This window comes from Melanostigma gelatinosum, assembly GCF_949748355.1.
Source record: "Melanostigma gelatinosum genome assembly, chromosome: 19".
Lineage (NCBI taxonomy): Eukaryota > Metazoa > Chordata > Actinopteri > Perciformes > Zoarcidae > Melanostigma > Melanostigma gelatinosum.
This window is the reverse complement of record NC_136652.1, coordinates 7,560,843-7,575,491: the sequence shown is the minus strand read 5'-3', so window position 1 is coordinate 7,575,491 and position 14,649 is coordinate 7,560,843. Positions and strand designations below refer to the sequence as shown.

General features: G+C 44.1%; 1 protein-coding gene across 1 annotated transcript in view; it reads right to left on the bottom strand.

The window, feature by feature from the left end:
* igf2r (insulin-like growth factor 2 receptor) overlaps positions 1-14,649 on the bottom strand; it is a gene marked incomplete at its 5' end in the record, with an annotated part of 37,302 nt that overhangs the window by 13,321 nt on the left and 9,332 nt on the right. The window contains 28 exons of the mRNA XM_079291142.1: positions 17-143; positions 872-1,068; positions 1,218-1,351; positions 2,167-2,270; positions 2,733-2,863; positions 2,963-3,172; positions 3,412-3,499; positions 3,732-3,910; positions 4,829-4,975; positions 5,068-5,244; positions 5,416-5,578; positions 6,262-6,363; positions 6,524-6,619; positions 6,709-6,885; positions 7,070-7,229; positions 7,580-7,695; positions 7,843-8,011; positions 8,375-8,525; positions 8,792-8,929; positions 9,066-9,221; positions 9,411-9,554; positions 9,678-9,842; positions 10,293-10,396; positions 11,566-11,755; positions 12,825-12,984; positions 13,129-13,237; positions 13,636-13,747; positions 14,147-14,279. Coding sequence (XP_079147268.1) covers positions 17-143; positions 872-1,068; positions 1,218-1,351; positions 2,167-2,270; positions 2,733-2,863; positions 2,963-3,172; positions 3,412-3,499; positions 3,732-3,910; positions 4,829-4,975; positions 5,068-5,244; positions 5,416-5,578; positions 6,262-6,363; positions 6,524-6,619; positions 6,709-6,885; positions 7,070-7,229; positions 7,580-7,695; positions 7,843-8,011; positions 8,375-8,525; positions 8,792-8,929; positions 9,066-9,221; positions 9,411-9,554; positions 9,678-9,842; positions 10,293-10,396; positions 11,566-11,755; positions 12,825-12,984; positions 13,129-13,237; positions 13,636-13,747; positions 14,147-14,279 — 4,039 coding nt within the window. The remainder of the gene's footprint in view (positions 1-16; positions 144-871; positions 1,069-1,217; positions 1,352-2,166; positions 2,271-2,732; positions 2,864-2,962; positions 3,173-3,411; positions 3,500-3,731; positions 3,911-4,828; positions 4,976-5,067; positions 5,245-5,415; positions 5,579-6,261; positions 6,364-6,523; positions 6,620-6,708; positions 6,886-7,069; positions 7,230-7,579; positions 7,696-7,842; positions 8,012-8,374; positions 8,526-8,791; positions 8,930-9,065; positions 9,222-9,410; positions 9,555-9,677; positions 9,843-10,292; positions 10,397-11,565; positions 11,756-12,824; positions 12,985-13,128; positions 13,238-13,635; positions 13,748-14,146; positions 14,280-14,649) is intronic.

The following is a 14,649-nucleotide window of genomic DNA, read 5'->3' as shown; positions in this document are numbered from 1 at the left end:
TCTTTGAATGTCTGACCTGTAGCGGGATTGGTGACCCTGCAGTTGTCGTGTTGGGTGCTGTTCAGAGGGCAGGCTGCAGCTGTTAACCAGAGGAAGTTGTACACACAGTGTACAATGGCAGAGATCAGAGTAGGCCGGGAGTCCTGGATGGGAGACAGGAACATACTCGTTCTGTCATTTATATCTTTACTCAAATCATTACTATATTCCCCTGGTGTTCTTACCATAATAAAAGGTCAAAAACAAAGCATATGCTAAAGGTTGCTCAAACAACTAAACTCGGGAACCAAACCAGGAACTAAGAGTCCCTTTTTGCACTTTTCTGGTTGTGTACCACAGTGTTTGAAGAACTGTGAAGATTAGGCAAATTAGATCAATGACCGATTGAAGAACAGCAGCAGAGTATTATTATTTTACAAATTAAGAAACACAGTTTGGACAGTTTGATACATCCAGCACCTCAGTTAAGATTAAGCCGAGTGGAGCTCTGGTCATCTTTCATGATACACAAAAGAGGAAACACAAAGTGATCCTCATATTCTATGTATTTATTGCGACTGTGATGGAATTGTAAGCAAGTTTTAAACGCCTTGGTGTCGAAGTTTGATCAATCAGTGACGGTCGGACCTCGCAAACTTTGTCCAAAAGTTCCTGAACTATCAGAAGGTGATACTCCACAGACATGGACGTTTTTACGCCGATCGAGCCCAAAGCAAATATTTTCATTGTATAGAGCATCCATTACCAACAAAGGTGCCAGTTTTTTTTCTTTCTCCCGATTTAACTCAATCTCTTGTGTGTACAGTTACACACAAACCCCAGACAGGAAATGGTACCTATTGTTTGTAGCTTACTGGAAACACCTCCTCACCACTTTGTCTTTGTCACACTTGAAGCGGATGATGCTGCTCTTGTTGCGGCTTCCATCGGGACACACCTGGCCGCTGGTGTACTGCAGCTTCAGGACATTTCTGTCCAACGTAGGACCAGACTCCACCTGCCCCAAATTCACATAGTCCTCTCCGGCCTTCAAACAGGACGCTGCACTGGAGGGACACTTCCATGTACCTGTCGCGAGGCGAGCACAGGGTCAGCTCTGACCACATCAGAAGACATTCCGTCTCAAAGCGCTCTCTTGGAACTTGAATTCTGACCCAACAGAGCAGAGCTGGACGCCACAGTATTACTGAATAAAGAACACAAGCATGCACGCTGACCTCCCTGCTGCACCAGCGACCTGCAGACATTGATGTAGAATCGGTTCTTCGTGTCCTCCGTAGAGTGCTCCACTTCCCAGTTTCGAGAGTCCATGGCCAGAGGGGAGAGGTCGTACGAGTGTCCCTGGTTATCACTGAGGACAGAGCACACATGGAGAGGGTGAACATTCGCCGTCTTAGGTGTTTACGGTCTGTACAGACTTCTGAACTGTTTTAATGTTGGTCATTACGTTGTCATTGATGTCTGTTCAGATACAAGCATTTTCCAGCAGTGGATCATACTGCAACTCTGATGCTTTTAGCAGATAAAGACATCTAAAACAATACCCTAACTTCTAAACAAATCAAATCTAGGAATCATTTATTTATGGAGAGCACTCTAAACCACCTTTGCAAGTCAAGTCACTTTTAATGAATCAATAAATTGCCTGTATAGCAAATCAGGTTGAATTATGAGGTCCGCTCTGATACCAAAGACAGATTTTCCAGTTATTGCCTGATAATTAACTAACACACACACACACACACACACACACACACACACACACACACACACACACACACACACACACACACACACACACACACACACACACACACACACACACACACACACACACACACACACACACACACACACACACACACACACACACACACACACACACACACACACACACACACACACACACACACACACACACACACACCCTCTAGGCCTACCTTTGTCATATTACTTTACCGTTACTTAATTCATCGAGGTAGAGCTATCCGGCATAATGCTACCTCACCAATTAACTAACAAGCATCGCCAGCTGAAGTCCATTTAAAAAGGACACAAGTTCAATGAAATTAGAAACACCGGTATGAGAAGTGTTCATAACCAACAGAGGAAGAAAGAGAAGAGATGGAGGAGGATGCCATGTGGGAGGCGGTGGAGGATTGTTACCTGTAGGAGCAGCTGGTGGTCTTGACTGGGACGCAGGCCAGCGCGGTGGGCCAGCTGAACAGGTAGGTGCACTCTGGAGTCTCCTTGATGAACTCTGGCGTTCCCTGAACGAGTGAATCGACACAACACGCAATGAGCTACTACAGAGTTACAGAGCCGAGACGAAATAGAGAAACGTTAAATGAACTGCCACTGCTGACATTTGGAAAAAAAAATATAGATATAACAAAAATAATGGAGAAAGAAAGAAATAACTTCAGGGGGCATCAACCAATCACGTCCGAATGTCAACCTTGACAAAGGCAGCGCAGACCAGACCAGATCCACTCCTTCAGTTATTACCTTTCACAATAAAAGCCCTCGACATATAATATCCGCATTTTCCTGCCGTTTATTCATAACGCACCCGGTGTGTAAAGGCTTTGACTCTTTCCAATTAGTACACAGAAAGGATCTGCAGGGATTCATTATTATTAACTTATGTTTAATAACAGCTCATTAAAAGCCAATAAGATCTGTGGGATCAGCTGGTTTTCTGTCTTTGTGTGTTTATGTGCGACACTCACAGGATGCCTGTCAGGGTGGCAGGAGAAGTAGACCTCAGTGGATCTGTTGTATATCTTATGACAGGCCTCTCCATTCGTGTAGTTCAGGATGAGCTGGTCTCCCACATAGCTCAGAACCTGGGACGCCATTCCTGCACACAAACAATAATAATGACACGCATTCATACATACAACACTGCATTAAATATCAAGAATACTCGAGCTGTTTTAGTTGTTTTTTTTTGCCATACCTGCAATCTTGTAGTTGTCTTCTTCCACTTGGCAGGAGGAGACAGTTTCAAGGCCTGTGTCTTTGTGGGTGCAGATGTCTCTCTGGAGCCCGCCGCAGACCGACAGGTGGTAGACGTACTTATCACTGCTGACGGGGTAATCGCGACCCTTCAGAGAGCTCAGGTTGAACTCGTAGCCACTCTTGGGGTCACGAACCCGGCAGTCATCACCTGGGAGGACACGTTTGGACGGTGAGCATAGAGGCACATACTCTCGTTTCTCCTTCATCACGGTTTAAATAGTGGTCAACACTGTCCTTTTATCAAAACTGCATTATGGCCTCTGATAATATCGTCACAGCTGTTTGATTTGCATCAGATTCCAAACATTTAAGATAACAGCAGGTTTAATCTTAAAACATTGATATCCACAATTCACATCACTTTGTCTCACACACACACGTTCTTACCTTGAGACTTCCTGATGGGGCAGGCCTCAGATGTCCTCCAGATGAAGACATATTCACAACCATCTTTACGGTCAAACATGGGGGAGCCCTAGAAAAAGACACACACACAAAATTAGCTTCATGCCTTTTGTCTTGGTCTCGTGGAACAACCAAATAGTTTACTTAAGAGAAAATGTAACAGATACCCTTTTCCCCACCAAAATTAGCGGGAATATGCAGTTTAGAATGTTACTGCGATTACTTCATTGTTACTGATTCAGTCACTCTCAAAATCCATATCCACATTTCACTCGCTCTTTATGCTTTTATCTATAACTCACCGGGTTGTCGTCACACTGGAGGATGATGCGCGTCGAGTAGCGGGATGCAGAAGCGCACAGGTCTCCGTTCTGGTACACGATGCTGATGGAGCCGTCCTCTGCCGCCTGAGGGCTGGACTGGACGAATCCCAGGTTGTAACTCTTCCCATCAATCATGCCACAGGCACCCAAAGGACCCACTGGAGAGAAGCACAATAATATATTTAACTCAGACTGTATACAAGAAGTGGACGCATCCTTGTAGTGAGCCGGTTCATGTAGGGACTATTTTCTTAGTTCCTACATGAAACGGCTCTGTGTGTGGATTTATCTCAAATACCGGGTCATGATTTCTGCAAAGAGACATTGCAGAATCTAGATTGATAAATAGCACTACAGGTAAGGTTGTTTATTTCATTTACATATTTTTGCATCTACTGTCTTGTCTATTTGTCCTTCTTTAAATGTGTTGCTTTTTTGTAAAGTATAGAGTATTATTATCGTTATTACTATATTAAAGGATCCACTTTAGAGTGTCTCTGACTGATGGCATGAAATATTCCAAAGACTCCTTAATATGACGTTATAGACCGTTTCAACAGAATTGTGTTCCTTGGCAACAACTTGGGTCCATGTTTAACCCCGTCAGCTGATGTCATTCACATGTACCGAGACACATTTGGAATGTTCCTTCACACCTTTAACTGTGAAACGGCGGTCTCCGTCAGATTTCTGTCCGTGATGACGACCAAAATTCCCGATCACAGGTTAATTAACGTCTTTATCGAGCGTTAGTTTTAAAACAGCTCCATCAGGAACCCTGTAATTGAGCGTTTGCTTCTGCACTTTTCTCTGTTGGTCTCTGTCTCCGACACTTCTCAAATGTACAGAGACGAAGGAGACATTGTAATTTCCTGCAATTCACCACGAGAGATGCCACGGCGCGCCAAAGACCCAATTAATCCAGAACCAAATTTGTTGACAACTGTTTAAAAAAAACGATTGAATTCGATTAGGTGTTGCAGATCCAATCAACAGCCCAAGTCAGTTAAAATCTCTTATTTACTGTGTGCATGTGTAAGCGGTTCAGGTGGAGGAGCATGAAGGAGCATACTGACCGGGACAGTCGCTCACTGGAGGCAGAGGTTTGCAGACGTTGATGTAAAATCTGCGTGATTTCACAGCATCTGTATCTATGGCGATCCAGGGGCTGTCATCTCTGTCCCGGATCAGGTGGCTTAGATCATACTCATTACCATGAGAATCTAGAGGGAACAGAAACGTATATTTACACACAGAAGAAAAAGGCTTTTAGTTTTCCATTAGAAATGCTTTCATTCTGTTTGCGTGTCCGTACCGATGATCTGGCAGTCAACTGGAGCAGGGATGCAGGCCAGAGCGGTGGAGAACTCGAAGAAGACGTTGTGGACCACGTGGCTCGGTAAAGAACTCAGGTCCTCTCGCAGCAGCTTTAACGAGCCGTTGTGAGAGGTCGGATCGCACACGAAATTAATGGCGAAGGTGTCCCGCGTTGCTGATGCAGAAGGGAAATTTAAATCGAGGAATAAAGTGCGGCGTTAAGAAAATGTCCGAAATGTTTAAAGTCACGCAGCTGTAAATACAGTAAACACAATTGCACCACAGCTGAAGTGAACCATTGAATGCTGAAACATGACAGTCACAGTAATGTAATGTAAATAAATACCCGTGGGCTCGTCCAGGGTTCCCTTATACGTCAGTGTGAGCAGGCCATCGGTGGAGTACTGGAGGGTCTTCTCCACCCCCACCGGGCTGGACAGATGCCCCTCATCCAGCTCACAGCCGGCGATGCCCGGTCCGCATTCTGCCACGTCTGAGCAGATGTTCACCTACAGGGCGTTGAGGAGGAAGGGTTTTACTTCTGATGAATTGTGGAAGGGAGTGCTGTCCTTATATTTCAGAGACAAAAGCCTCATGATGCTTTTAAATCACTGGCATGCAAAGCCTCTTTTCAACTGAAGGAACTTTTCCCAAGGACGAGGAACCTTTTGAAAAACTCGTTGCGTTTCACCCGACGGGACAAGGGTCTACAGGTATTTACTGCTGTACTGTAAGCGTTTTACTTTAGTTCAAGGTATAATTTAAGAGCAGAAACTATTTTTTTACTTACAGAAAATAAGCAGCTATTTTAAGAATCAATAAATAGTTTGAGTCGTTTTCAAGGAATACTGAAAAAGCTTTCTGAAATGTCAAAATTACATTTTTTTTTATTGATTGGAGATGGTTCACTATTATTCTATAATTGTACAACTTGTTGGTTGCAGTGTTTGTTGTGTATAGCATTATTATACATCCAGTTTATATTTATAAAATGTAAAAATAAGTCAACTTAAAACCCCGTTCTGTTGCGAGCGTGAGCAGGCGATATCAGAGCGGTACAAAAAGTGCAGCAGTGAGTGCAGCTCTCACACACACACACACACACACACACACACCACACAAACACATTGAAACAATGCACGAGGGATGTATTATTTATGGTTGGCAAAGTGTCATGACTATAAAATCTTACCAGGAAGTCTTTTCCATTCGCCTTTGTCTTGTATCCAGTTTTAGAAGCCAAAAGCTGAAGGTTGAACTCAAAGCCAGTGTTGGGATCCACGATGGCACAGTTCTGAGACACAAAGACGCGTTTTACAGGTTTTCCCAAATGTTTTATTGTTGTAATCATATCAATTTCCCAGCGTCACATCTTTTCCATATTGTTGTCTTATCGGTGAGCACACACGAGTTAAACACAGGATGAGATAATGTTGTAATGTAGCTGGACTCACATTGTTCGTGGTGGTTTTGATTGCGCAGGCTGCACTGGTGTCCCACATGAAGGTGGCAGTACAGTTCTGGTACATCAGGAACCTCGGGCCCATTGACTGGGAACACAAACAGAGGCACATCTCAGACACATGCCAAGCGTCAACAACCCGCGCTCCGCTCCACTGTACAAACAGCACAGACTCACCACGGTTCCTCTGGAGCAGACCAGGTGGATGAGCGTCGTGTATGCGAGCTTCAGGCCGTCTGACATGCAGACAGAGCCGTCTGTGAACTCCAGCAGCAGCCGGTCCCGCCCCTCGATGATCGGCCCTCGCTTGGAAATACCCATGTTACTGACGGATACAACCTCCTTCGGAGAGCCCTGAGGACAGAGGGGAGGAAACGGCTCCTAAATCTAATTTCTAGTCTTTGGTATTGTTGACCGGCTGTCACATTTGTTTTCAAATGTTGCCATTTAAAAAAAAAGTGAAACATTTTCATGTAAAAATAAAATAAAAATGGTACTTAGTTTTGAAGTTACAATTTTGTTTCTGGATATCACAGACCTGCTCGGGTATGTACTTCATCTGGCAGACGGACGCATGGCGGTCGCAGCCTGGTACAGCGTTGATAGGCCGACATATGTTGATGTGGTACTTCTTCAGGTTCATGGTGTCAGACAAATCCATGACCTGCCAGTTGCTGATGGAGGTGGAGCGTGACAAGCTGGAGGCAGAAGAAGGTAAACAAATGACTCTGTGTCTTCTTCTTTGTTCCTTTTTATCTTCATTTTGTGAGTATTTGGACAAGTGTGTTATGTACGACGGCCCATTAAGGCCATTGTAGGTTAAAAAGATCATAATTATGGAAGGGAGTGGGGGTAATACTCTGAGAAAGAAATCGGAATTTCAGAGATTAAAGTGGTAGATTTAAGAAGTGGTAGATTAAAGAAATAACAAATACAAACAACTACAATGGCCCTAATACGCCGTCGTAGTTGTGTGTATGTTGTTTTGTGACTGCCACAAAAACATCTCGGTTGCTTGGTGAACTAACAATATGAATCCATGCATTACCTGGATAAGTCGTACTGCTCAAGAGTGTTGGGATCTGTCACCAAACACTCGTGAGGCCTTTCAGGACATGCGTAGGATGTATACCAGCGGAAGTTATAGGTGTACTTGTCCTCAACCTGGATTCAAAAAATGAAGATTAAAATGACATGTCACACTGGTAATACGAAATAGGCCTTAAATAAAAAGGCCTAAAAGTGGAAACATGTATTGTTAAAATAAAAACCAAATACAGTACATCAGCATAATGCAGAGACACAGTTTACCTGGAATTCGGGATTACCAGCTCCAGCTTCTGGGTCACAGAGGAAAGAGATGAGAGAGGATCTGAGAGTGTGTTCTTTGTTGTTGTACTGGGAGCCGTTACTGTAGGATAGCTGGATCAGGCCGTCGTAGTACGACAGGCGGGAGTTCGCTTCCCCAAGACTCCAAGAACTGATGTGGCAGAAAGAAAATTTGCAAGTCATCATATTGTCACGTCTATCAAAGAAAAGAAAAGAAATGACATATATATAGATATATATATATATATATATATATATATCTATATATATATATATATATATATCTATATATAAATAAATAAATAAATAAATAAATAGAGTCAAATTGATCAAATTCTGGTGGTGAAACAAGTCATTTTGAAGGGTTGAGACACTCAAAATGAAATTTTAAAAACCACAAGAGAATTACACCAGCTGCGATGCCGAATTGATGGTAAACTATACGGTTGTGATTGACTGCAGAAATGTGTGAATGGGTGCTTCTGCTTGCATGCCCACGGCTCCTCCTCCTTACCTCTTTTCGACCTGGCATGTTCCGGCCGTTTCAGGACAGCTGGCGGCCTTGACGGGCCCACAGACGTTGATGTAGTAGTCATAGTTGCCGCTGGTCAGGTTGTAGAAGCCACCGTCGGCATTGGAGAGAGGCGACAAGTCGAAAGAGAACCCTGTGGAGCAACAGAGGCCAGTTATAGAGGAGGATTAAAGCAGAGTCAAAGACGTCAACTCTGAACAGCGTCGCACAACATGGACGTTTCCAGCTTGGACCCTATTTTCCCATGTTTTTGTGTCCAAGTGACTAACGGAGACGACTATGTTTTTGAATTTCTGTTGTTTCGTTCTCGCCTTTCCTTCACTGCTGTGTTTTTCTGGCTCGTGCTAAAATATTGATCAGTCAGTTCGCGCGCCGATCAAACGTTTACGCGTGTCGTACCAGCCTGAGGGTCCTCCACTTTGCAGTCGTCTCCCTGAGTCTTCGAGAGGACGCAGGCGGCGGCAGTGTACCATTCCAACTCGTACACACAGCCGTCAGACGAAACGCTACGAAGGACGGGAGCGCTCTCCAGATCTCCTGCCAGGAGGGCGAGAAGAAGAAAATGTGTAGGAGGAGACAACAAAATCACAACCACATAGAAAATAGAGAGAAAAATACAGAGCAGATATTAAACATTAAGGACAAAAATAGCTCTTCTCTCTGTTTAGCTTACCCGGTTTGCACTTAAGGGTCAGGATAGTTTGGATCCTCGTCTTTTTATGGATGCAAAAACTTCCATCGGTATACACCAGTCTGATGTCATTTCCTATTTTAGTCTTCTGGGGAGATGAGAGGAAGCTGCCCAGGCTGATCGCCCCTTTATCCTTATCTGAGGGAGAGAAGGGAGCAATCACCAAACTAAAAGGCTTCTAATGTGGGCTTTTATTGACACTGTTAATCATCTACCAGAACTATCCCTGACAATTTCATGAATTCTGCAAGGTTTTTACAACTCCTCGACATCCCTTCTACCACCATCAGCCCACCCCCCACCCCCCACCCGTGTGTAGACTCTTACCCACGGCACAGATGGAGGCATTCACCGGGCAGCCGGCAGCTGCACCCGTCTGGATGACTTTGTGACAGACATTCAGGTAGAAACGCGAGTCCGGCTTTGGAGATTTAGCATCCACCACCTCCCAGTTCCCACCGACGTCTGACCCTGAAGCAGCACAGAGAGACACGGAGGAAGGTGCCGTATCAGCAACAAATGTTTAGTCACAACAGCCGGAAAACAGAATGTGCTACATTGAGCGGATGTGACCACAACCAGTCGCCTTCTCACCAGGGTATCTTGTGAGGGGTGAAAGGTCGTAGTGTTTGTTGTCATCTCTGACCCGACACAGTAGATCCTCTTTCTCCTTGACGCAGGCGAAGGCCGTCTCCCAGTTAAAGTAATAAGTGCAGTCCGTCTCCCCCGCAAACAATGGAATCCCTCGCCCACCGTTGGCTGCAGAAAGAAAGGCACACCGTGGGTTAAGCATGAGTTTTGACGGGATTCCACCTGACTGACAATTCTGAATATATGGAACTTTTACATTGAAATGCGACAGTAAAAATACACAAATCAGTGATTTGGGGGAGGAGAAACTCCAAATGGTTAAAAAGTACAATACGTAGTTCACTAATGGAGTAAAATGTGGAACAGGGAGAAAACTAGAGAAGTCCTTGACCTGTAAATGTAGTGTTCCTTTGGCTCAGAAAGTATAATGTTGAACAACAAAAAAACAAGATGAAATGAAACATGTCCCTGTGAATAATCTTAATTTCATGTACATTATTACATGAGGACAATCTCATGGTAGCAGCACGTCTTGCTCTGTCACAGTGTAATTCTTGATACTACCACAAGGTGGCGATTGTGTGCTGATGATCTTCTGAAGGAACTTCTGTGTCTTACATGCATTCTTGCTGCACTCAAAGTTGATGATGGTCATTCTCAGGAAGCCGGAGGTGCATCTGGCCCCGCCTGGGTAGATCAGAGTCAGATCTCCATCTGAATAACTACAGATGACAACAGGGTTGAAAGGTGAAAGAGTTAAGAAATGTACCGGCACTGTTTATGATGTTCTACCTGAAGTAGATCATCGTGGATCATTTATATATACGGTATATATATATATATATATATAATATTTTAAATCCATCCAGATAAAAGGCAACGGCAGCGCATGAAGATGTGGCGGCCGGTAGCTCCAGTCTGCTGTATTTTTGGTCTTTATAACTGGAGTACGTACGGCATACGACAGAAATACACTAATCAACTTTGGAAAAGGAAGCGCAGGGACTGAATTATCTTAGGGCCAAAACCTTCTATTATGATATCGGTATTTTTATATCATGATATCAATCTAGATTATGATATCATGCAATTAATAAAATAGTCTGTATGAAATGACAACACGGTTTTGTGTACTCTTTAATACTCTTCAAACTCTTTAATTGAATACTTGACAAATGAGTATTTTCTTATTAAATTAAGAACATAAGTACAAAGTAATCGGCTTTTCTGAGAAATGTGAGTTAGTATAATGCCTGTTATTATCAAATGAATAAACGTAACTGTGTATCAAGATGTCTCGATATATGATTACTGCACATCACAATATGATTCCAATAAAAGACGATAAATTATCATGTTGAATTATGGCCCAGCACTAGATTATGTGCAGCGGACTTTGAGAAAAATCACCGCAAACTGTGTCTTCCGACCACCCAACCAGACCCGGCGGACCAAATGAGAGCAAACACTGAGTCGACCTCCCCGGGAGGAGAGGGAGGAGAGCCGGGATGGAAGTTAAGCTAATCCAGCTAAGACCTTTTGGCTACTCCACCACTCTTCCTACTCCTGGCTGATACGCGGCCGTATGAACATAAAATGGATTAAATAAGACTCGGGCGAACAGGAAGTCGCTGACTGTTGTGCCCTTATCTTTACAGAGACCTGGCTCTATAGCGGTATCCCGGATCAAGCGGCACGTGACGGGCGGACCAGAGGAGAGTGCAGGATTCCGGTGAGACAAGAAGAGGCGGACTCTGCGTTTACATCAATGGTGCTCAAATATAGTCAAAGCTGATGGACAATGTTTCCCCGTTGTAGAATTATTAACACCTTTAAACACCGACCGGCTGACTGACTGACGCGCGCACACACACACACACACACACATTACCGTAGTGTCTGGTTCTGATATCTTCCAGCCACCTTCTTCATGTCTCCGGACTTCTTCAGCTGGCAGGACGATATGAACTGGTTTTGGCCACATTCATCAATGGGGATCTCTCCACACACGTTCAGGTAGTAGACGTAGCCGTCATCCCCGCCACTGGACCCAGAGTGTGCGTAGTACGGTTGGTCTGTAGCTACACACATGCACACACACACACAAAAAGCAGCATCGTAAATTTACGTATTTGTACAATGACTAAGTATTGTGGTCGTAATCATCATCGTCCTCGTTTTTTGGTAAATTTTTTAAATAAATATGCATATAATAATGCACCTGCATGAACTGTGAGACCAAGTGGAGAAAAAAAAGCGCCTTTTTTTCTATTTCTAGCAATGAGTTGACAAAAAAAACAGGAAGGTCAGGACAATTTACTCATGAAGCTACTTCCTCTGACTGGGATAAAAACAGCTTCACTGTGAGCCAATAACTCTTGTGGGTTATACACGTAATCGTGGATAATGCAAGAGAGAAGGAACATTTGGGCTTTTATTTACACTGTTAATCACCTACCAGAACTTGGCACGCTGGCGTTTCGAGCTTGTTACTTTTATGACACCTTCTTCTGTGCTCGTGTGTTCACTCTTGTAGCTTATAAGAACCAGTTTGAGGAACAGGATGCTGTGCGGGTAAAGACGCAATGGCGGCAGGTTTTTTTTTTTACTCTGCCACAAAATGAATAACTTTTTCTAGCAGCTGTATATCTGACCGTTTCTCTTACTGACAGACTGAGGGTGAAGAGGAGAAGGTTCTCTCTCTCTCTCTGTCTGTCTGTGTAAGTGCGCATCAGGTGTGAGGAGAGATTGATACAGTGGGCTCATATCAAGCCGGCCTGTACCTTTTGGTGACGTCCCGATATCTTGCTCATAAACTTCAGTGACTCCTCTCTTTTTTTTATCTTCCTCCTCTAGCCCGTCCATATAATTCAACCACTTATCCACGCTTAGCCCACCCAGTACACCCAAATTATTATCCTTATTATTATTATTGCTTATTTACAATACATTGATTTTTTACTGTGTCTCTTGTTGGCACATCCACGATGCTGCTGTAAAACTGTACATTTCCAGACTGCGGGACTAATAAAGGATTATCTTATTTTGTGGGCTGGATGTCATTTTGTATTCTTTACAGGTTGTTGAAATAGTCTCGGGCCCCTGGGGTGGTAGCTTGGGACCCCCGTTTTTGGAGGAAGCACTACTTACAGCTCAAGGTGAGAGGTGTTAGGTCTATGGCGATGTCGTGCTGTTTGCTGGTCAGCTTGCAGGTGTGGCTCTCCAGGTAGTCTCTGTGACACGCGTACTCAGTCACCCACTCCACCTCGTAGCGACAGTTCAACCCCGCTGTCATCTTAGGAATGCTGCCCTGGGAAACCAAAGGACACTTTTAGTGAAGCAGGAACTTGCAGAGTTGTTCCGATACCAGTATCAGAAAGGCTAATTAGATATTAGAGAGGGACACAAGTTTGCCAAGTACATACTGCATAGAGGGTGTGTGTGTGTAACCTACTGAATGTCTGCTTGACGGACAGATGAAGGTGATGGTGACGGCAGGATCGTGTCCATTGCAGATGTCCGGAGGAGACGAACCAGCAGCGACTTCATAGTGCAACTTCAGTCTTGAGAAGAGAGGAGACAAGAAACTAAATGAGCTGTTCATTTAATTACATTACACGTGTATCCCTCAGTCCAATAAGGGTCACTCTACAGACATCTAAGCCCGTGGTTACACTTGTGTTTTTTTTGTTTGTTTTTTAAATCAGCAGTAACACGACTCTGGTCTCCAGCCCCAGTTATCCCTCCTCTCTTCCCTTCGCTCTCCTCGGGAGAGGAACTCCCATGTTGGGGGGAGATGATGGAGAACTACGTATGAAAAATAGTCTGGATTGTGCCCACAGTGTTGTCTATACCTCACTGAGATCCAAACTCAACACGAGCAAGGCCACCTCGGCATGCGGTCCGGCTCAAACATATGGAACGTCAGACGACAGATGGTTAGCATTCATCAAGAAGATACCTGTCGTTGGATAACAGCTCCAGCTGTGCAGTAGGAGAGCCCATGTCGTAGGAGCCATGGTTGGTGACCAGACAGGCTGCAGAGCCCTCCGGACACGGTTTGTCTGGTCGGTCTGAGACAAGAAGAGGAAGGATATGAGAAAGGGAAGTTTGTATGTAATAGGAAAACTATATTGCTACTAGCAGTGTTGCTCAATTATTGGCCTGTAGGCATTACATCACATTTATCACAGCATAACTTGATGGCTTTCTTTGCCTAAAAATTATCAGTATTGGTCAGCAGGCATCTTTGCTGAAAACTGTTTTATAAAATAGACGGGAAATTTTTACTCTCAAATGACTGAATGGGTGTCAAATGTATTAAGGATAAAAGGCATTTTATTTCTACAATTAAATGTCAGTTGACTGTGACAAAAGTTGTACTCTCTTCTTCTATGGTGACTCTTATTTTACAACTTAAACAAATCCATGCATTCATCAATCGGCCTCTCCACCCTCCCTCAGGTACTGACTGAGACTCCTGCAGATGTTGATGTAGAAGTCGATGCCGTCGTCTCCGTCGTCCACCAGATAGCCGCCGTTCACTCGGATCAGGGGGCTGAGGTCGTGCTTCTTACCGTCAGAGTCGAACACATAGCAGGGCACCTGCACACAGAGGAGGTAGTGTCACAGTGCAGCGCTGACATCGCATTCCACAGAGGAAAGCGGAGGGTTCATGGCGGAAGGTATTTACATAGGCTATCAACAGACACTCTTGCCAAAGCAGATATGAAATGCCACATCAGATCTTTGTGTGGATGGTAAAATGACATCATGGTTATGTCCATGGCTCTATCCAGCATTGTGCAGGTCTGGAGCATCCGACAGATCATTGGTAATTGTAACCAAATGTGCCCACATGCAATTATTTTCAACCTTCTTTTTAACCTCCAACCTATTCCATCAGATTCATGTATTGGATTCTTATAAATAATACGTTTTAGGGGGGGGGGGGGTCTGTTGCTCTTTCGCTAAT